Source organism: Folsomia candida, unplaced genomic scaffold, assembly GCF_002217175.1.
Source record: "Folsomia candida strain VU population unplaced genomic scaffold, ASM221717v1 Fcan01_Sc006, whole genome shotgun sequence".
Taxonomy (NCBI): Eukaryota; Metazoa; Arthropoda; class Collembola; order Entomobryomorpha; family Isotomidae; genus Folsomia; species Folsomia candida.
Window position 1 is genome coordinate 5938450 of NW_019091198.1, and position 21951 is coordinate 5960400.

General features: G+C 38.7%; 4 protein-coding genes across 7 annotated transcripts in view; 2 read left to right on the forward strand and 2 right to left on the reverse strand.

Annotated features, from left to right (window-relative positions):
- Nucleotides 1-10394, forward strand: part of LOC110851528 (ecdysone-induced protein 74EF) — an 86901-nt gene extending 76507 nt beyond the window's left edge. For both annotated transcript variants that reach the window (XM_022099343.2, XM_022099342.2), the window contains exons 8-10: nt 6514-6852; nt 6943-7135; nt 7698-10394. In XM_022099343.2, coding sequence (XP_021955035.1) covers nt 6514-6852; nt 6943-7135; nt 7698-7806 — 641 coding nt within the window. In that variant the 3' untranslated portion in view covers nt 7807-10394. The remainder of the gene's footprint in view (nt 1-6513; nt 6853-6942; nt 7136-7697) is intronic.
- A 3417-nt stretch (nt 10395-13811) lies between these two features.
- Nucleotides 13812-17433, reverse strand: LOC110850939 (calcium uptake protein 3, mitochondrial). Of its 3 annotated transcripts, none has more exons than XM_035853322.1 (11): nt 17278-17433; nt 16938-17178; nt 16735-16873; nt 16540-16650; nt 16429-16476; nt 16277-16359; nt 15929-15994; nt 14955-15205; nt 14624-14752; nt 14240-14555; nt 13812-14159 (listed from the first exon to the last, which is right to left on the reverse strand). In XM_035853322.1, exons 2-11 carry the CDS (start codon nt 17151-17153, stop codon nt 14091-14093), a joined length of 1428 nt encoding a protein of 475 aa, XP_035709215.1. In that variant the 5' UTR covers nt 17154-17178; nt 17278-17433; the 3' UTR covers nt 13812-14090. The 3 variants fall into 3 exon arrangements, with proteins under 3 accessions (XP_035709215.1, XP_021954239.1, XP_021954240.1); XM_022098547.2 differs by having other exon boundaries at nt 15851-15994; XM_022098548.2 differs by lacking the exon at nt 15929-15994.
- A 126-nt stretch (nt 17434-17559) lies between these two features.
- LOC110851346 (calumenin-B) lies at nt 17560-19814 on the reverse strand. The gene is made up of 5 exons (XM_022099084.2): nt 19402-19814; nt 19195-19322; nt 18609-19033; nt 18427-18542; nt 17560-18319 (listed from the first exon to the last, which is right to left on the reverse strand). Exons 1-5 carry the CDS (start codon nt 19519-19521, stop codon nt 18131-18133), a joined length of 978 nt encoding a protein of 325 aa, XP_021954776.1. The 5' UTR covers nt 19522-19814; the 3' UTR covers nt 17560-18130.
- A 407-nt stretch (nt 19815-20221) lies between these two features.
- On the forward strand, nt 20222-21873 carry LOC110851243. The gene is made up of 5 exons (XM_022098942.2): nt 20222-20795; nt 20866-20993; nt 21086-21110; nt 21182-21257; nt 21346-21873. The coding sequence occupies exons 1-5, from the start codon at nt 20682-20684 to the stop codon at nt 21789-21791; spliced, it is 789 nt and encodes a 262-aa protein (XP_021954634.1). The 5' UTR covers nt 20222-20681; the 3' UTR covers nt 21792-21873.
- Nucleotides 21874-21951: the final 78 nt, after the last annotated feature.

Below are 21951 nucleotides of genomic sequence, written 5' to 3' on the forward strand. Positions count from 1 at the left end.
GGGACGCAAATTATGTGTATATATAGTTTTTTTTCTCGTAAAGTGGAAAAATTTGAGGAGCAAGTTGTTGGTTGAGCGAGCTGCTGAGCTGCTGCTGGAATGAATTAATGCTGGTCGATTATAGTGTTTCGATTGTGACACATAAATTGATTGAAGGCCGGAGAGAGAGAGAGAGAGAGAAAGGGGACGCAATTACTATTTGAAGGAGTGATAGATTTTGAATGGAACGCAATGGATGATCGATCCTGTTGCGAATTATTATTTGAACAGGATAGCATCGAATAGCACAGGAATGAATAGTGAATAGCGAATAGCGTAGCATAGTTGGTGATGGTGGGAGGTTGCTTGCAATTTGCAGCAGTTGAGTAGAGTTATCAACGAATGGACGATGGTGGCATACGTATGTTGTTATTGAAGTTGTGTGGTAATAAGTAACGAAGCAAATGGTGTGTTGGTTGTGTGCTTGTGGGTCAAACTCCTTTCTCAAGGCTGACAACTGAGGTCTGAATAAACACTCCCAACCCAAAAGGAAATTGGCAAACATTCCCCGATGGTTATCCTAACGCTGCGAATATATGCGAACAATGGACAACTTGGGATGGTCCCCTAGGCAGCCACTTGTCCAACCAACTACCACGGACACCATCATCACCAGCCACGCTACGATATCTATATAGGCTGCTCTGCTAATAGTATTGCTCGCCAATGATGAATGTGGACCGGGTTGGATGCATGCAACGAAAAACGCAATAAAGTATGGATGAGAAGATGGCTTACTTATATACCTTTACTTTTAGCGTGTGTCTCTCTGTGTGTGTATGTGTGCAAAAAGTTGTTGCAAAAATTAAACCTGAATTCTTCCTCGTTGTGCCTGGAACCACACACACACACAAAAGTGGGCATCGCATCATCATAATCATTATCACGGCGTATTAAATTGCTCTGCCTTCTCAGGCGTTGGTATGCATTAGCCGCTATGGCTTTCAAACACAATAGCGTAGTGGGCCGTCTCGGTTATTATTATTCCTCTTACATGCATAACAATGGTCGAGGTATCCATATCTCTGGTGACATTCGAACTCTCTTCACAATTCACCTTTCCTCTTGGCGAAAAAACTTGGTTTCTTAGGCCAAGGGTGTGCCAAGAAACGTTTAGGTTAAAGGGCAAATTTTCTCGCATTCAGTTTCTTGCATATGTAAGTACGTATGAGAAAATACGTATGAAACGTGAAATATGTGCAACATCTCTTTAATGTTTGTTGCCATAATATCATCCAGCAACTACTCTTCGTTGTTAATAGTATGTAGTAGTTTCGTCCATCCATCCATCCATCCAGCAGACGAACGAAGAGAGCAAAGCTAGTAAATCCTGGCTCTGGCTTACACTGTGACATTGACATTGGTCATGAATCCAGTCCAACCAGATATCCAGCATTCGCCTCGCCTGTTCGTTCGCTGAATCAGTAATTTGTTCATTGAGGAAGTGGGCTATCATCTGTCACGCTCCCCGCCCCTTCGTCCCCACCGCCACCAACATCGCGTCGTCAATTACTTGATTCTCCAATCCTCTTGTCTCTCTAATGCTTGTTCAGACTGCCAAGGCGCATCTTCTTGCTAGTTTTTTTTATGCTTTTTATTTATTACGGGGCGTTCATACATTCACCAATACGCCAAGTTCTTTGATTGCATCATGACGTTGATGACTCTGGCGATACTGCGGATTTTGGCAAGCGTCTCACCCGGAAATGTGACGAGAGCCAATAATAAGTTTATTGTTTATGGATTCGTGCTATTAGAAGAATTACATTTCCATTACTCCCCCTCCCCGGACACGCAAGGATCATCTTTGTACATGTGTAGCGTCGCTAAACGATTAGTTGGAGCGCTGACCCATGTGCAGATGGGCAGATATGGAAAGAAATATATTCCATATTCGCAAATCCCCCAGAAAAGACTTGAACGTAAATACGCAGAGAAGGAGGAAAAGGAGTCGTCATTATTTTAGTTTCAAGGGCGGCCTAGACTGGGGTGAACAAACACGAACATGCAGGATCCACTTGAGTACGAGGATTGAGGCTTATCGGGCAAAAAGATTGTGATAAGCACTTCCCACTCGGTCCCAGTATCGGTCCAGCATCAACACAACATTCATCCTCGTTCACAACATTATTAAATAAATTTATATCGAGTCAAGTGCATAGTAAATGATCATGTTCTCAAACCATGTTCTCAAAGGATGCAACTCAGCAACAAGGCAACAGGCAACAGTTTTCGTTTACGGGAATGGGGGGATGTGCAACACTTGAGATTCTATTCCAGCAAGCGATTAGAAATAACAATAATAATTATGCAACACAATCCCACTCCTCCGACGGACCACGGATACAGTGCAATTCTCGGCCACGTCTTTCCTGGTTCAGCACTAAAGCGAGTTCTTATTATCATTCAGGAGGAAGTTTCCGAGGAAATTTAATTCCAAACGTAAATTTCACTCAAGGTCGTGTCCATGTATGTGGCCGCTGTCCGATGGTGTAATGAATATGTCGATGCTATTATATTTTCTTAGAGAGAGGAGTCTCTCATGCCGTGTTTGCTTTGGCTCTACAACGATGTACATTCGGTCGATAGAATTCTGGCGTATTCGTTCTCGTACATCGTTGTGTCGTGGTGGAAATAACAATGCATGGCATGACAAAACTTAATGGGTAAAGTCATTCTTGTGTCGGTGGTGGTTCGCTATAAATTCACGTCGAGCTGGGGAACTACCGAAGTTGGACTTGCTTTCAAGTTTATGCTCATGTCTCATAAGGTATCTTATTTTGAGGGCCATGCACAGCAGTGATTTGTTCAAGGATAGAGAAAAGTTGCCTGGAATGGTTCATGCTGATGAGAGTGGGAGTGGAACACATCCCATCACCACGGGTACATAAGTACTTTTCCTCCCTCGCATAAGCTCCATTCTTATCCCGATTTCAGTAGCTAGGAAACCAATGAAACCATATAGGCGAATGGGGGCTGGTAGCGCCCACTTCCTACCTCGAACCATCATCGCCAGTAATATAATTATGGACAAGCAAACTTTATCTTTGATTGTAGAGCAACTTAATTGGGTGCAAACTTGGTTAGTTGATAATGAATGAACAAAAAGCAATGAGGATATGTAATCTGCACACATAAGCTACATCTCCATACTCTGCTAAAAAGAGAGTCCTATGTCAGAGTGACAAATGGTTACTAGTGGTGGTGGTGGTAAATATTATGATGAGTGGTGCTGGTGGATTGGATTTGCAAAAATAATTTGCACATGTCGGCGAGATGAGTGAGTGAGTGGTGTAGTCTTTGCACTGCTGACCTTTCAAAGTCAAAGAGTCGACGAACCACTCAACCAAACCAAGCTTCAGCTACTAAAACCACTATTCTTCTTCCCATTCATTCTTCCAGGACCAGAACATATTAGTACCACCTTCCTCCTATCCCACCACTACTGTCATCCCTATCACCACGCCAACATCAGGGACAAAACGACGGCAACGGCGGCGTCGACGTCGACGACGACGACGACCAACCCAGGTTGGCGATCCGACTCTCCCATTTTTACAGGCTGGCTCAAAAAATTGAAAATCTACGGCTTGCATTTCTAATACGTAACGAATACGCCAAACCTTGGCATTATTATTTTTGTTAAGAAGTCACACCGGAGGAGTTGCATAGTTAAACGTAGTTAATAGTCTATTCGTTTTCCTTCTCTCTCTCTCTCGCTCTCAGTCTCACTTGGGTGTGAGTTGGAGGTGTGAAGAGAGTGACAGTGTCCTATTAGCAGGAAATGATCCAACTGTGTAAACAGAGATTGCAAAAATGCGGAGAGTTGACCATGGCTTATTATTATACTCGCGGTGGTAGGTGGGCTGAAAACGTAATAGGTTATGCCTCTCCTCTTGTTCGTTTTCTTTCTTCAAGCTGCATACTTCCAAGTTGGAGTGTTGGCTGGAGTTGTGTTGCTAAGAGAAAAATCTGTGCCCTTGAGATTCGCAATAATAATGCCAACCAGCAGAATATCAGCATAACATAAGGAGAGCCACGTACATATAGCCGGCTAAACTGGTCTGGGGGCTTGGTTTTACTTGTCGCTGATGCCACCGATGCTGGTGCGGTGGTAGTGGTTTCATGGGGTAGAGATTTCCTGCAGTGTTGTGGACAACTAGCTCATTAATCAAGCCTTCAAATCATGTCCTGAAACCTGTCCTATCACACAGTTGACTTCCCTATTATTTCGTACTCGAACAGCAGTCATTTTACCTATTACTCCGAAATCCGGGGGTTCCCTTTCACCACACTCACACACACATTCGCTAACCACACAATTTTGCTTTCTCCAAGGGAGTGAGTGACCAACTCAAGGTTGGCAATATTTCATGCAGGCCGACCAGTCACAGTGTATGTACGAAGCGTAGTAAGTTGGTTGCGCCCTGAAACGAGCTGATGTTCGTTGTAGGAAGTCGTTAGGATCGTAGGAGGGATGATATTATTATTGCATATGCATAAGGAGCGCATTATTTGAAGGTGCCCTTTCCACCTGGGCAGCAAAAACGCTTGTTACGTATAAGGAAAGCTTTCCAGTGGGTGGCCCAAGGTTGGCGTGACCAGCAAAAAACTTTCACTCATTGCGAATCTTCAGCCCCAGGCGATTCAGCTTCTTCGTCTTCGTCTTCTTCTTCTCTTGATTTGAGCATCGTCAGCATCGTCACCACCAGACCAGCATCATTACTGCCACTACTGAAAATCTTCATAATCTTCGTCACCGCCCCGACCCTCATTGTCCAGCTCGCTACTCCTTGTCCATTTTTTCCTCCTCAACCTCACTTTGTCTCTTTCTCTTTCTCACATAGTAACAGCCTAATGCTTTCCTATCATGGTGGTGATGATCGTAACAATAATGATGATAAAATTACAATGATAATGAAGCTAGAACTGCTGCAACTTGGTGTATGCAACATTCTATTATAAATGCATATGTACATTGTATCCTCCTCGTTTCCCAGGCACAGGCCGTACGATATTGGGTTCATTGGTGGTTGGCAGTGTGAAATCGAAAACTGGGAAATAGCTCTATCTGCTTTTGTCCATTAGACACGCTTACTTATAGATATTTAAGAGACCCATTTTGGCAGTACCATTGGCTAGTTAAGGAACGGAAGATTCGACCAAGGATTCAAAGAAATAATGACTGTCATGTGAATGAATGAATCTGCAGAGATACATACATATGCAGATACATATTATGCAGATGGAACCCTTTTCCCATTTCCAATCAATTGAGTGGAAGACAGGTTCCGATGCTTCTATTTACCTCGCCCCTGTCTGAGGAGGGGGAAGGGAAGGAACTGGGCCGGAAAGGACCAGAAGAAGAAGAAGGGTGCGAAAAAAGGTGTCGCCATCAAATAAGGACCAAGCCTAGCGAAAGAAAGAAAGAAATAAAGAACGAAAGGGAAAGGTCCCTTCACGACACAGTTTTTTGCCACTTGCTCGCCTCACCATTCTTATTTAGCCAGTGGTTTAGAATGTGCAATGAACTGAGAGAGGTGACTTTATTTATTAGCTGAGATCGGTCCGCACCTCATCAAGGGTTCGCTGCTGGGCTACAACTTCCGATCCGATTTTACTTTCAAATTCTCTCTATTTGCATACCACCGTGTCATTTTTTGCCTCGGTTTTTTTTTCTCCTCTGTGATTGTTGTTATTCTCTAATTTAATTCTTTTAAATTAAGTCACCCAATCCAATCCTTGTTGGATGTTGGGAAGAGTTTTTCCAGGTCATTTTTTTATACGTAAAATATTTGCATATCGGCTCTTTTGATTTTTTGAATCCTTGTTTCGTTTTCGTTTTCCAACAATGCATAGGGCATTATTCGCTTCCTTCAGGGGATTCAGCTGTTGCTCGATTCTCAGAGTCACAGGACTACATATACTCTATGTCATTTCCGTTCATTGTCTTGAGCAACAAATGCAGAAGAACACAAGCAGCAGCAGCAGCCGATATACAATTGTCATTATCTTTTTACTTGGCTCTTCTATGCTTGCATTCACCTCGACGGAAATTGGGAAATTGTCTGCTTTGCAACACAAACGATGAATTCAACCCCTTGCCCTTCACTCATTAACGACAAAGGGTGGAAGAAAAGTGGGTTGCACGAATATGCAATGAAATTTTAAAATGCTTCTTCTGATTCTGCTGCATGCCTCCACCTCACGCTGATGCTGATGCAAAATGTAATTGATGTCTCGGAAGCAACAACTTCTGAGATTTAGAAATGATGCTGAGAATGAATGTTGCTTGATTTGTTTTTTGTTTGTTTTTGCCAAATTTTAATTCGGCAGTTAAATAGTGCTTCATTAGTTTGCATTCCCATTTACAGAGTGTATATATTTAGATATTTGGATATACAGACCTTTATGATGAATTGTACCTAATCTATTTTATATTTTTTGCATAATGCGTCCTCGTCGTATGTACAGATGGTGGATATCCATTTGGTGGGGTGTCCGGACAGTACTGTGACCTCGCGAACGGGGGGAACTACCATCACTTGGGAGGGGGCCAGCATGCGGCCATGCTCAACGCCACAATCAGTCACTTGGGCTCTCATCATGGGCACTACGGACATCACCCTCTGCTTGGGGGACCTCTTGGTCACACCCCTTCTGCCACCTCCACCAACACTTCCTCGCCCAGCTCCTCTTCATCCATGGAGGAGTTTTACCTGGCTGAGCTGGGGTTCCCTCCGAGGATCAAGAAAAAGTCGAGAAAGCCCAAAGGCATTGATCAAGGGCCGATGAAGCGCAAGAGTAGAGAGGGTAAGCTAACAACCTTACGCCACTGTTTACTCGAGAGGTCGGCGAACATTAATAAACTGACTTTATCCAATGTTTCGTATTAATTTGCAGGCTCGACGACGTACTTGTGGGAGTTCCTGCTCAAACTGCTCCAAGATAAAGAGTACTGCCCACGCTACATTAAGTGGACGAATCGTGAGAAAGGGATCTTCAAACTCGTGGACTCAAAAGCAGTGTCCAGGTTGTGGGGGCTTCACAAAAATAAGCCCGACATGAATTACGAAACAATGGGACGAGCTCTAAGGTTGGTTCATAATTATATAAATTCTAAATTTCTTTGTACATACATATATTTGTTGGAATATCTCTTGTCCTCAACTCTATCCCTCTTTTGTACGAGATCAGGTCACGATTAATATCCATATTTCTGACGTCACAGTTTTGTGGTTATTCAGTGGATTTAATCGAGTTTCACATTGATGGCCCGCACAACAATGCAGCCACTTGAAAAATCATTCCATCTCATCCCCTCCATTTACATATTTATTGTACATTATAAATTTACGGGGAAAAGGATTCTATCGAAGCACAAAAAATTTTGTTTCGGACAGCTTTTTCTCGTTCGTACTTATTCATAGTTTGTTTTGTGTACTGTGAATGTGGTTGGGCCCACTGGACTATTGTGCATGATGTAGAATATAATTTGGCAATGACCTTGTCTCGGTACATTTTATTTTTCTCCTTTTCCTCGTCTACCCTTTGTGACAGTAGTGTAAAGGAGCGTAGTAGTGTGGTCACCATCTTGCATTACATTGATGATGATGACGATGAAGATGTAATAATGTGTCGTTCTCATTTCTTTTCAGATATTACTACCAACGAGGGATTTTGGCAAAGGTAGATGGACAGCGTCTCGTCTACCAGTTTGTGGACGTTCCAAAGGACATCGTGGAGATCGACTGCACTGGAGCCTGAGTCCACTACACTGTTGGTGTTGACTGTGCATCCAAAGCATGCTACCTTTAACCATAATTATTTGAAGAAAGAAACAATCAGTCACTCAATCACACCTCAGCTAATCATCTCGGAAACAATCAGACCCCTTTTTTGTGCATGATATATACACATACTTAGAGTATAGAGAGAGTCCTTTGCCCCACAACCCTCAACCACCCCCTCCGAAAACCCTCGTCCCCATCTGTACATACTCTTTTAAATAGTCGACGACGACATCATCATTCATACAACAACCATCGAATCGAAGGAAACATTCAAGGCTGAAATCAACATAAAAACTACAACTACTTCTACACACACTCCTTCCCTCCTTTACATCTCCTGCAAATACCATTGGACTCGCGAGTTATCAAAAATAGAGAGAAAATTATAAAAAAATCACTCATCCATTTTACGGTCACTGCTGCGCCACAACGACGCCGATCACGACGACGACGATTCCACACACACCAAGTTCAAAAACGGTTTCGAGTGAGATGGAAGTATATTTATTAGCAGTGAGACATTGACGGTTGACCACTTTATAAAGTCTACACATATATAGAGCTACTCTTCGTCTACTGAATATATACGACTGGAAATTCAAAGTACAGAATTACTTACAATTAAACTACTAATTATTCGTAAATAAATAAATAAATCGCTAGGTTAATAAGAAATGTATGGAGATGAATTATTAACTCTCAGAGTGGAGAGCAATTCACGTTGGCTAAGGTTAGTTATTATTGCAAATTATTGAAATATATATGAGTGTATATACATACATACTTATAAAGTATACCTATTGTCCAAACAGGTTTGTTCCGCTCGATAAATGTACAACTAAACAATACACATGCACACAATGTTTATATTTAGACAGGTTTTACGATTATTTTAGTGGTTTCAGATAACACATAATGTCATTATATTATGTCTCTAGTACATACTTAAATTGAGCAAGGAGGCGAAATGAAGGAGAAAGGGACGAGATATATAGCTTTAGCTTTAACCAAACCCAGCTTTAGATTTTCAATTAATTAATTGTCCTGCTGAACTAGTTATTAAAACGTAATATAGTTGGTAATACTTGGTAAAGAGCAAATGAGAAGAGTGCGAAGACCGTGTGGTGTTGTCCGGTGGTCTCTCTGCGACGCGTCCTTGGTGGCGTGGTCCAAAAATGGGAGCCAAAAATGTAAACTCTTTTGACTCTTCTACAGAGGAATCGGATTGATATGTACCTTATACATTCGCTAATCGGTCGTCACTTGCATGATTCGATTATGATTATTATTATTGTTGTTATTATTATTGTCATCACTAAATGTTCTGTCCTTTCTCCTTAATGTTTGTTCTAGTTTTGTATTCCGTAGTTTTTCTCTTCTTCATTGTACTAGAAATCTTGTGGTCTTCTAACTTGCAAAAATTATACAAGCTAAATATTTTGTTGTTTGAGATAACTAACTCTCTTTCTTCTTTGTGAAGTGCGACGACTAAAAAGAATGCCAGATTTTTAGACTAGTTTTTAGATAGGTTCATAGTTTAGAGTAGAGAATGCAATAAACACAAGGAGTGTGTGAATGCGTGTATCAGTCCCAAAAATCCAGTCGAGTCGCAAAACAAATAACTTTTAGATACTAATAAATAGCTATACGGAAATTTAGTTGTAAGGATATTGTCTAGTAGATGTTATATAATTGTAGAGATGATGTTCGTCCTTGTTTCTCTCCATATTCATTCCCTTGGTTCCCTGTACTCGTATAACTATGTACAAAACTACGTATAAACATATATGAAACCTCATTTTCCATGTTGTGTAGGGATATAAATTAATTGTAACAATGTTCAACAAGAGGAAACTACAAGAATATGTAGACGGCGACAAAAATGCGGAACAAATCTCCCTCACAAGTTCTTCTGTCCCGTGTCGTCGGTCAAAATCATCATCATCTTGCTTGACGAGTATTCTAAGGAGGGATCTTGACAAGTCGGAATTATTTTAAAATTTATAAAACTATTTAAGGAATGAAAATGTGAAAAATGATCTTGACGCTTTCCTTCGCTCGTGAACTTTATATACTTACTTACTTATCGTGTCGTCATATTGTCAATTTTATGCTGATTGTTATACTTTTTAACGTAAGAGAGTCTATATATTATATTTCGAGTACACTTTAATGTATTCAAGTACGTATTGCTTTGTAAGAGACTTTTGTGTGTAATTAAGCAACAAGTCTCCTTCGGAGTGTGAGAGAAACTGGTAATTTTTTGAATAATTTCAAGACCTACGTGAACTATATGGTGATTACAATACTGATACTAATTACTAATAGTTAAGAGAGCACTATTCACGAAGAAATTGATTTGGTTTACATACGACGACGACAGCGGCGACGAGAAAGGCAATCTGAATTTCAAAATGGATTCGAGGATTTTAATCAAGAAAATATCAATTTCTTCAATGCTATATACAACACACGCGTATAGAAATTTATTGGTATATTATTATCCTTATTTTACCATTTATTATTATTCAGTAAAACATTTATCATTTATTTCATTACGATTTTCGTTTTTTAACTTTTACACATTTTATTTCGCTCATCATTTTCTCATCTTGTTCATATTTTTTATATTTTTATTACCTACATACAAAACAAAACTGCACCAACAATCCTAAATATTTAAACAAAATTATTGTCTTCTTTCTGCGCAAAACACCAAGAGACTCGAAACATGGAACAATGTACCTTCGTAAGTAATGCAGCTACATACAGGTTATGATTCTAGATTATATACCAGAAAAGAGTGTAAACCTGTTGGTCAGTACTTACACCTTGTGCTTTAGAAAAAAAGGAATGCTCATTCGAATTTTAAGTGGTTCTGTTTCTGTCAAGTGGTACAATAAATACATCCCATGTCATTGTCTATTAAACTATTATCACTGTATTTCTACAAAAATACAAGTCCCTCCCCCACATCACTCACTTACCTGATAACACATTCCATGTGAACCTGATTGAGCATTTGGGTAAAGAGCTGAAAAAAATTAATTTTTTGGCGTCCACTTGACATTTGAGATTTGACCACGAGTTTCACACCTACACAATTACAAATGCCATTCCTGCGAACTTGGCACACAAAAAAACCTGAGTTTTTTGGAACGAATGGTGATATTTATTAATAAATAAGCTAGTTAATAGAACAGAAGAATAAGTGATTATGATACAATTGATGGTGTTTTGACTGACTGACTGAGAAACTATTTGTAACGTGTGTAAAATTCATAGGTAGAGATAGAAAACAAAAAGATTACTACTCCAAGAAGCACGGTATTATACGTAGCATTTACCATTCACATAATTTTGACTAGCACAGTTATCTTAAAAACCTACTCGATCGCACATTTGAACAAACTCCCCGAATGCATATTATTATTAAAGAGAGGACGAATTTTCGGAATTTGCGGAAAATGTCGAGTTATTTAGTTGGAAGGTCGATGATTTTTCCAAGGAAAAATTATCAGGCCCCAACCAAAAATGAAGTATAAAAAGTGTGAGAAAACCTTAAAGAGACTGGCTTTGCAACGTACCTACCTACTTTTGGGTGGAATTTGAATGGGGAGAATTTGAGACTTTTGACTTTGTACCCATAAACATTATAAATATGTATGTAATATACCAAACTCGTCACAATATAATGAAGCAATTAAGTGTTTTATAAATTAACACAACAAGAGTTTAAAAAAAGTATCGGATTTATATGTATTTTACTAAATCCTATCAATATATTTCAAGAATTATTCGAAGAATATTCGAAAAGTTGATGTTCATAATTAAAACCTATGTAACGTCATTGTTTTCAGGATAATTATTATACAACCTAGGTGAGTATGATTGATTTCAAGTGTGTAGGAATTAGAAAACATGAATTATATAAAAGTATAAAATTATAGTCTTTAGCTGAAATTACATAGAATTAACCTCCAAAAATGGATACTCCTCGAGAAACTTTACTTCATATATACCAAACAACGTGTCATCCTACGTGACAATGTCTTTTAATCACTTTTTGGACACATGCTTTATTCAAAACCCAGTTAATTTTTCAGTTATTACTTACCATAAATTGTAGTTGTACAACATTTGGGCTTTACAAACTGCCAGTAGGTGACCAACACGAGGATAAAAAATTAAAAATTTAAAACAAATTCGTCTATTTCCCCCTGTCTGCTGCTCCTTTACTTGTATTATTACTCATTAAATCATGATGACTTGTGTTGTTATTAATCAACTCTCTATAGTATTAGTAACCTAATAAGTTGCATTTATAAATATGACTTTAATTAACGAATTAATAAAAGTAACACTGGTAAAGTTTCACATTTTATGAGATTTGACTAACCTATTCATTTAAATAAATCATGGGCCGGTGAGCATGAGATCCTACAAAAGGCGTTAGGACATGGTTTTGACGAATTCGCGGTTGAATATCTCTGGCGGGGAGTTGAATTTTGAACTGATTTTTGGTCAGTTGCAAGATAATACTCTCAAAAAGATATATTTAAAATTTTGGGCCGATAGCTTTATAAATGCCCCCTCCAGTGCCCCCAGAGTTGGAAGGAGCCAAAAAAACACTTTCCAAACTGAATTACTCATATAGCATGATAACCTAAGAGGTCAGAGGTGAATGATTGTTAATATTACAACCCTAGATAATCATTGCATGTAATAATAAAAGAATCCACAATGAATTACATAACGTTGGGCCTCCATCGTCGCTGATACGTTTTCATGAAAAGTGATCAATCGGACCGTGCACAGGAAAATTGACCTGCTGACCTTTAAAGCGGACCCACTAGGTCAAGTGAAGATTGAGGGCAAAGCTCTAAGTGTCTCAAGTAATATTAAATTAAACAGTGAAGATTTTGTGTAAACAGTTTTGGAGAAGGACCCTAGCTAATCAGCTGACGGGGAATAGTACAAAACTCGTGAACTAATTTAGGAAAATAATGGTCAAATTTTGTTGAAAACAAATTTTAATAACTTTTTTGTGTTCCCTGCTGCAGAACTATTTTACCTACAAGGTACAAGTGACAAAATAATAAAATTACTGCGTTTTGATTAGTTAAAAAAATTTAAATTTCCGCTTCAATTTCGAGGAGAACTTTTGTAAAAATTTTATAGGGTTTGATGGAAACTCATTTCCTGGGGTGTAACCACTTATCAAAATTTTACCAAAAGTACTTACAATGCAACATACAATTTCTACCTTGGATAAAAACCACGTTAGGGATTTTTAGCATCAAAGTCCTAAAATGTGGGGGCCTTTAAAGTCGAGGAGTTGCGTTAACGAGAGCATTCCATTACGACAAGTATGAAGCTAGACTACAAAAGGGACTTAAAAGATAAGCATGATACAAAAGTGGTTTTATATAGTGAAAAGCATGCTAAGTCCCTTGATAATAGTCGCAAAGACGATTTTTGCACCAGGACCTCAGAAAAAAATATTTTGTTCAACGCCATTTTATAAGAACACTGGTTTGGAAAACTAAAAAAGGACACCTCTCCAAATTTGACCTTTCCTCATTTCGCAGAGTACATAAAATCGGAAGCCAGATATGCTTACCTATAGTTTGAGACATGGGCTTTCACATAAAAAATGTTAGAAATCTCTACAACTAAAAACCATCCCGCAATTAAGGTATGAATTCGTCAAAACCATGTCCTAACGCCTTTTGTACAATTTGTCTGCATATATGTCACGCCATGACGGAATGTCATATTCTTATCAAACACCTAGAATTTGGGTGGTATCCTCCTCAAAATGCATCCTACGGGCAAGATTGACAGTGATCGTCACAAAATGCTTGGTATTAAATCACGTTGGAATTTGTATTTAGCAGTAACATAACATTCAAGAATCTACATTCATGAGCAGCAATGCTGATTAAAACCATTATTCAAATAAAAACACTCCGCTGCTAATTATTTTAATATTGCTTTATTAAATAAAATTTGAGACTGGTTTTCATATCATAATTTTGCACTTCTTTGCAAAGTTGGACTGTTTTAACTTCAATATCACACGCAGTTTAAACTAGTAAACACTTAACTTTCCAACAAACCGAACACGTTAAATACTGGTTGCTATAATGTTTAATATATTGCTTATTACAAGTAAAGCGATTGACAAAGTACATTTACAGAGTACGAGCACCACGTTAAAGTAATAAGTTGATGGCCATTGAATTGAAAATTGTCTTATTGTGTCTTCATTTCTTGGCGAATGCATTGTTTGAAAGCTTCCCAGCCTTCGTTTTTGGTGTAGAGCTGTAATGAAGATATTCATTATTGTGAGTGAAAGGATACATATATTGCAGTGTATAGTTATCAATTAATAAATTATGTACCTTAAAACCTCGGTGAAGCCTATCTTTCATGACTCCGATGAACTCTCGGTGACTGAGGTGACCATCGTCATCCTCATCAAAAATTTGGAATACGGTTTCCACAACATGAGGACTTAGGTCTGTTCCTGTACAAATTCTCACAGCTCGTCGAAACTCGTCTTGAGATATTGGCCTGTCCGCCAATGTGTACATTTTCATGGCTACGTTGAAGTCATCCAAATTATTAAGAAATTGGCAAAAGGCCCTAAATTCTTCAAATGTGATTCCTTGTTCTAGTTTTATCCTGTCCACAAGTCTGTCCAAGTACAGCTCGTATCTGGAATCCAAAATTGTCAATGAGCCACCAACTTTAATCTGATAATCCTCGAATTTTTTATGACTTACTCTTCCGATTGAAGGTATGTATATCTGAGAAGAATTTTGGCAAAGTCTACTTGTGAAATGAAATCAAGTCCTTTGGAAAATTCGTGAAACTCGAGTTCCTGAACTTCTGTTTGTAAATCTTCCATAAATCTGAGAGATAGAAATCAATTGTAATCACGACGTAGAAATTTTCAAACACATGCATGCACTATATGAAACAAATATTTGCGCATTTTGGATGGCTCCGACTTATCATTAAAACTAGTCAAATTTTCGAATATTGTTTTTACCATTTCTATTGTTTAATATAGTGTACATAAATGCATTTTATACAAAACTTTGAAATACATACTTGCGGAAATCTTCGTATTTAATTTCTCGATTCCCTTTAGGACCAAAAAAGTGAACCAGGAGCGTTGTATCAACCATATGTCGACGCTGCAATCCACGATCATCATCAACCAGCATTTCGCTTATCAAGGCCTCCGTAGCTTTAGCACTTGCTGTGTTTTCTTGTTCCTCGGCTTCATCACCGGTTTTTTCTTCTTCCGGATTAAGTAGGCCGCGTTTGTCTTTCCAGGCCATACTGAATATTTTCTCCAACTGCATAATTTCACACACAAATTATCAATTAATATCACATCAGTAATTACAGCTCAGCAACTTTGTTAAGTACATTGGAGCACACAAATCATGCATCATTCAACGATGAAATACCTACAAATAAGTCATAATAAACAGAGAAGACGACACACATTATCGAAAAGGAAAATAGGATAGGGAAGTTGCCATGTATATGTATTATATTGTTGCAGAAGAACGGGACAACAATATAACGACGAAGTAAAACGTAACTCATAAAAATTAGCAAAGAATTAAGAGAGTAAACAAGTAAGAAAAAGTCACACCGACCACACCCACTCACTGATGAGTCTAGTAGTAGTAGTAGTAGTAGAAGTAGTGGAGAAGCTACTGTGAATTGCACACACGAGAGAAGGAGGAATAGATTTAGACGGAATAAGAAGAAAACTGTGATTGATAAGTATCGCATCATCCGCACAGCCAAGAGAGAAACAAGAAGTTACTAAAGTCCACGTCTCCTATCGCGACACCCAAACCGAGTGAAAGTCATCACGCTTAAGGAAGAGAGTGTAATTGGAAATGTGACATGTACCAACATTTTTGAGAAATGTCTCAAATTTTTAATGCATTGTTCATAAATCAATTGGTTATTGGTTTGGAAACGACCTTTGGAGACGGAGAAGGAAGGGTTAGTTGGTCATTATCACTCTCGGTAAGATTCGAAGGTAAGTACATAGTACGTACAAACCCATGAAGACTTTGAATCATCGACTCACTCTTGTACGAGTGCAGAGGGATCAGATACAACAGCTACGAATAAAAATACAATACATAAATATAATAATGATAATAATAATAAATGAATTAACAGAAACAAGGGCGCAGTACTAAATACACCAATAAGTCGGTGGATACCCGCTTCGTAAATAAAAAAGGATACATTATGCAAGACAATGCAAACGAGTGAACGTCTTAAGACGGAATTTCAGAAGGACGTCATCCATCCATTAATCACAATCCCCATGATGTTAAAGAGATTGTCGCAACGCTTGTTTTCCTTTTTAACAAATTGAGAATTTGATTCTTTCTTACAACGAGGAATTCAGTTTTGTCCACTTTTTCATTTCCGTCAGTATCGAACATGTTGAAAGCAATTCTGAATCCTGTCTGAGGTTCTAATATAAAATAAAAATCCATCAAATAATGTAGAACTCGTCATATTCCGGTTGGTTTGAAGCACTTACTTGTGAGTATTGATAGAAGGAATAAGTATTCCGTGTACGAAATAACTCCTATAATTAGTGCATCATATTAATTAATCTTGTAAAAATGAGATCCACACACACCACGCTAACCTTTATCTCTTAAATTTCTCCACAGTTGTGGTGACCCCTTTTGCAATGCAGGCGTATGTTCCTTTATGTTTTTCAAATCCTCTTTAGTTAAGGCCTTGCGTTTTAGACGAGCTAAAACAAAATATACATTATTAATTCCTCCAGTAGTATTTAATTAGATAATTAGATCAATTTTATCCAATGGACATTTCTTACGTCTCGGCTCAGCCTCCACAACAGACTCTAGAAAATCCTGTGGTGTCATGTAAAGTTGTCCGTCAAACTCGACCGAGGCAAATCTAAGGAATCGTCTCTCCCTCGATGTCAGCTTTATTGACTTTACTTCATCATCCTTCTACAAATAAAGAAGCAGTACCTCCATTAAATAAGTTCAACAAATATGACCTTAGTTGACCTACCTTAGTCCGGGACTTGAGCGCATACACATATCGGTTCGGGTGGAAAAGTTGATATCCAAGGTAGACGACGGAGGCAGACGTGACCACCGCCCCGATCCAAGACGGCTGCCATTTCGACCACGCCCGAGGTTGCCAGGAAAAATCCCTCCTCTGCTGACCCCCACCCCCACGCCACCCTTGCAACACGACCCGCAGATATCTTCTCGATAAGCTCATTTCTCAATGAATTCTCATCTCGTTGCTGAAATAGCAAGTACATTATAGATCACGATTATCTTCCAGCTCTCCTAATTAATAACACGGCTTCTGATCTGTTAAGTCAATTAATAAGTACACTTACCCGATGGTGAATTTGTTGTTATTCTGAGGTCAAAATTGGGTGAACACTGTGGTGCTCAAAGCAAGATTACTGCACAAATATACAGATGTGTTCTTGTGTTGATGTTATGCTTTCACTCCACCAGCAGCATACCCACACTACTCTATCGCTCTGTCAATGTGTATAGTATGCTCCTGCTTTCTCCTCCATGAAAACTGTCCACAACAGCAATGCGGATTTTATGATGCCTGGATATGGATAATATGTTCCAAACGAGAAAGAATGAGATTATCTATTTATGCATTGTTATTTTGTTGCTTAAATAACTAGAAGACACTTTATTATTGGCACTTGGTTGTTGTGACATGAAAATACGCATATAAAAAAATGGTAAAATTGTAATGAACAAATGTTAATAAATTAACAAATAGAGGTAAAATTCAATAAATAATTAAACAGCAATTAGTACCCAAATTAACCAGCATTGACAATTCATGATTAATCATTCGGAAGAAACTCCAATAATAATAACATGAGGTATTAATGTAATGATTAGTTTGTCTTTGGTAAATAAGATGAGGATGTTATACACTTCCAAAACATGTCGGCGTATAAATAAATTAAAATAAGTTACTTTATGAGACTCGATGGTAACGAACGGATAAGTATACAAGGAAGCAGCCGGTTTCGATGTAAATATTTTACAGAGATTTCGGAAGGAATATTGATTGTCGTTTCTTCAGTCGTTGCATTTTGCATTAATTATTTTTGATTGTGTTGTAGCAACTCATGCATTCTACACTGGGCAGTAAAAAATAATTAAATCGATGGCAATCGCATGTGTAAGTTCGGAGGCAAAACTTGTAGCAGCAATTTAAAACTCTTCATGTTTGACGAGAGCCTCGCCAAAATCTGTGGCTTGTGATCCGACAAATACGTCGTACTTGTCGAGGACTTCGTCCTTTGTGAGTTTTCCGTCCGCGTCAGAGTCAGAAGCGTGAATCAAGTGATTGGTTTCTGCTCCAGCGTGGTCGTAATCGTCTGGCATGATCCATTGTTTGACCTATGCATGCATACAAACTTTTATATACTCTTCTACATATACATTCATATTATAAATGGAATATATAAATATTTGACAATTTGCAGTTGCACGGATTGATTATATACCTCTTCGCTATCCAGGTATCCATCCTTATTCTTGTCTCGGTAAGTTCGGAATGATTCACGCTCATTTTCCACCCAAGAAGGTTCACCTTCTCCAGATTCACCTCTGTACAAATCTCCTATGAAGCCAAACATAAAATTAATAAAATCCAACATTGTTTTATGCGAGTTAATGCTAGACTCACTGATGTACTCGTACAACGAGATTTTTCCATCTCCATCTTTATCAATGTCTTCAACTGTTTCAAGAACCACCACATCCTGCATGTGCGACACATCTTCGGGGTGGATGAAATGGGTGAATTCTTCCTGGGTGAGATGATCATCCGCATCCGTGTCTGCGATGACCCAGCGCCTTCGATCCCGTTGCATCATTTTCATGTACGTCTTCCTGTCCTCTGTTCCCTCCGGCTCGCCATCCAAGAAACCGTAGTTTGCTCTCCGATACTCGGTCCAATTGATCTTATCCTTCCCATCAGGATTGTGGATTCGCCATTGAGTTTCCGCATCCTTCACGATGAACCGGCGTTGAGTCCACTGAATCCACCTTTTCAATTCGTCAGCATCGATTTTTCCATCCTTGTCGGTATCAATTTTATCAAAAATCAGCCTACAAAAAAACAATCAATTAACAATTCTCTCATGTAATCATAGTAGAATCAATCTTATGAACAGCATGATGGTTGAATGGAAGTAAGCCAGTTAATGACGCGAGGAATGAATGAATCAAGTTAAGTCAACAGAGTGAATGACACATAGAAATGAGCGCACCCCAACCGACGTCTCGACTCTTGAGGTGAAAGGTCATCAAATTGTTGAGCCTCATCTCCCAAAAATGCTTCGTGATCATACGCCGAGTTATGCTCGCCCTCAATGAAATGATCCTGTTCACTCAGTGTCTACAATTGATGAAATTAAATTTTGAAGCTTTCCAAAAACTCGTACTAAATTCAACAATTAGTAATTTAGCTCACTCACCTTTTCGAACACCCTGCTACCATCTTTGTTCGGAAGGGCGAAAGCTGCACAAAAAGTAATCAAAAAGGCCAACGTCAATAGTCGGTGACTCATCCTGACCCCAAGAATTGGATCCGTCATGCAGTAATGTTCCAAAAGAAGAACAACAATCGTAAGAAGAACAAGAAGACACTGTCCCAATGTTTATACTACTGGAATCTGCACCAGCAGCAGAGAGTCCAGACGTGAGACTGACTGAGAAGACTGAGGAGGATATTATTATTGTTGAATATTCCGAAGAACAAGTTCCAGAACAAGCAAAAGAAATGCTGATGTGGTCCAATCCAGAAGAAGACTCCCATAAAATACCCGCTGCATGCTCTCACTTTCACACCCCCAACTTCCTCATATGAAGATCTCTGCCACTCTGCCCACTAAAATATGCAGCAGCCAGTCAAAACATAGATGATCATCATACTGGATGTAAATAGGGGGCCGTGCGTGTAGAAGATTGTCGATTTGAGTGTGGGGATAGGCCCCAAGGGGTGCTATCCTTAAGTACATGTTGATTACAGTATCGCATGACCCCTACCTCAGGGCCAAGGGTCAAAGTTCCCCAGTAATCGACTACATTCTTTACGTACGATCCCATAGAACTCACTTGCAAGTGTGGTAAAGTACTTAATTATTACTAAGACTTATGCAACGAGGCGACTATACTGATTCCAGAACTTTAAAGGTAAATGACATGGCATGACATGCATAGTTCTAGAACCTTTACAAGATGAGAGATGATTCAAGATTCATGAATACTATTTTAATATGCAGTTATTGAATTTCCTGAACAATCAAATCATGACGTAAAATGGATTAATTACTGGAACTGTAACTTTATAAGTGCAAAACTTGTTTATCCTTGAAATATTACTTTATCTGCGGTTTAGAACAATGGGAATAAATATGATTTATGATGGGCCAGTATGAAGAAAGTATTTCGTTGTCAGTAACATATATGTATAATTGTGTAACACTCCTGTACACATCTTCATTACTTAATGTTGTGCATTCTTGAATAGTGATCAAGAGCTAAGCATGGACAGGAAACGGAAATCAACTTTGGATAAGAGCTAGGTCGGTCGGAACATATACATGCATACGTTATGCCTCTAAGTAATCATTCAAGCTGCGATTTGCACATCACGCAGAGAACGAACAAAACTGTTGTCCAATGTGACAAAAATGCTACTTGAATAGGATTCAGTGATATAAATTGCAAATTTGTATATATTTTGCATGAAAAAATGTTACACTTTATAGAAATTTTTCTATTCTCCTGTCTTGTGGTAAGGGGTGGTTGGGGGAAGAGGGACAATTGTCCAGACGTGAAGCCTATGAAGGATTTTAACATTTTTCAAGTAAGTGAACACAATTTTTGCATAAATTCTACCCCAGTTTTGCATAATCTGGCACTTGTTTAATTTACAGGTTCTCGGACCATGGTTCGTTGTGCAGTACTATTCCAGTGCGGAAATAGCATTCACATATCACTGTATGAAAACAGAGTTTGGACTTTCAAATGGAAACATGGACATGAAAATGCGATTAACCTACAAGTAAAATTACTTGCTAAATTATGTGAATACTTTATAATTGCTGTTCAATATAGACATATATATGTACATGCATGAATACTATACATACACAGGTACGCTGCCGATCCGAATGAAGAGGTAGGAGAAATTATAGATAAAACGCACTAAATATTCCTTAAATTCCGGATAATGAAATTTTATACGACTAGATGCAAACAGGAAACATTACGTGGCAAATTCCTGATCCAATGCGACCCGAACACTGGCGACACACAGAAGACCACTGTAACGAAACATGAAAAATTATAATGCATAATTTGAGAGTAATTTATGACTGATTGGTACAATTTGTTATGGGCAATAATATGGACAGATAAGGGAGTATATAATACGGACGTAATCGACACGGACCATTCTTCCTGGCTAATTTTGCTCCATTGCTCAGATCCTGAATCAGAGAAAAAGTTCTTGTCAACTTTCATCCTGAGTCGAACCCCGTACATGGACAAATTGCAGATGGACTATCTTCGAGAAAAGGTGGCTGCATATGGCGTAAATCTGGAGTACCTCTTCCCTGTGAACCAAACTTTCTGCAACAACGGGGAGCAATTTTACGCACAACCGGAGGAGACGACAACGACAACGACCACAAGTTCACCAATTGACGAAGAAGAAGACCAGGATCTCTATTTTGCAGAAGATTCTGACAGTAACAACAGTACGGATGGTTTTGATGGTGAGGATCTGGTCCCGATTTCGGAGGATAACACTCAAGGCGATAATCCATCGGATGATAAGCTTCAAATATATCCGGAATAGGATTCTATTTTTGGCATACTTACATATTTGGTTGCTACGTTGTTGTTTTTAGCTAAATAAATAAGAAATTATCATACTTTTACTTTGCATGAAATTTGAGGCTATGTTTTGTTAAGCTCGAGTTGCATATGTAGACAGTTCTAACTGTTCTAATCCTAAG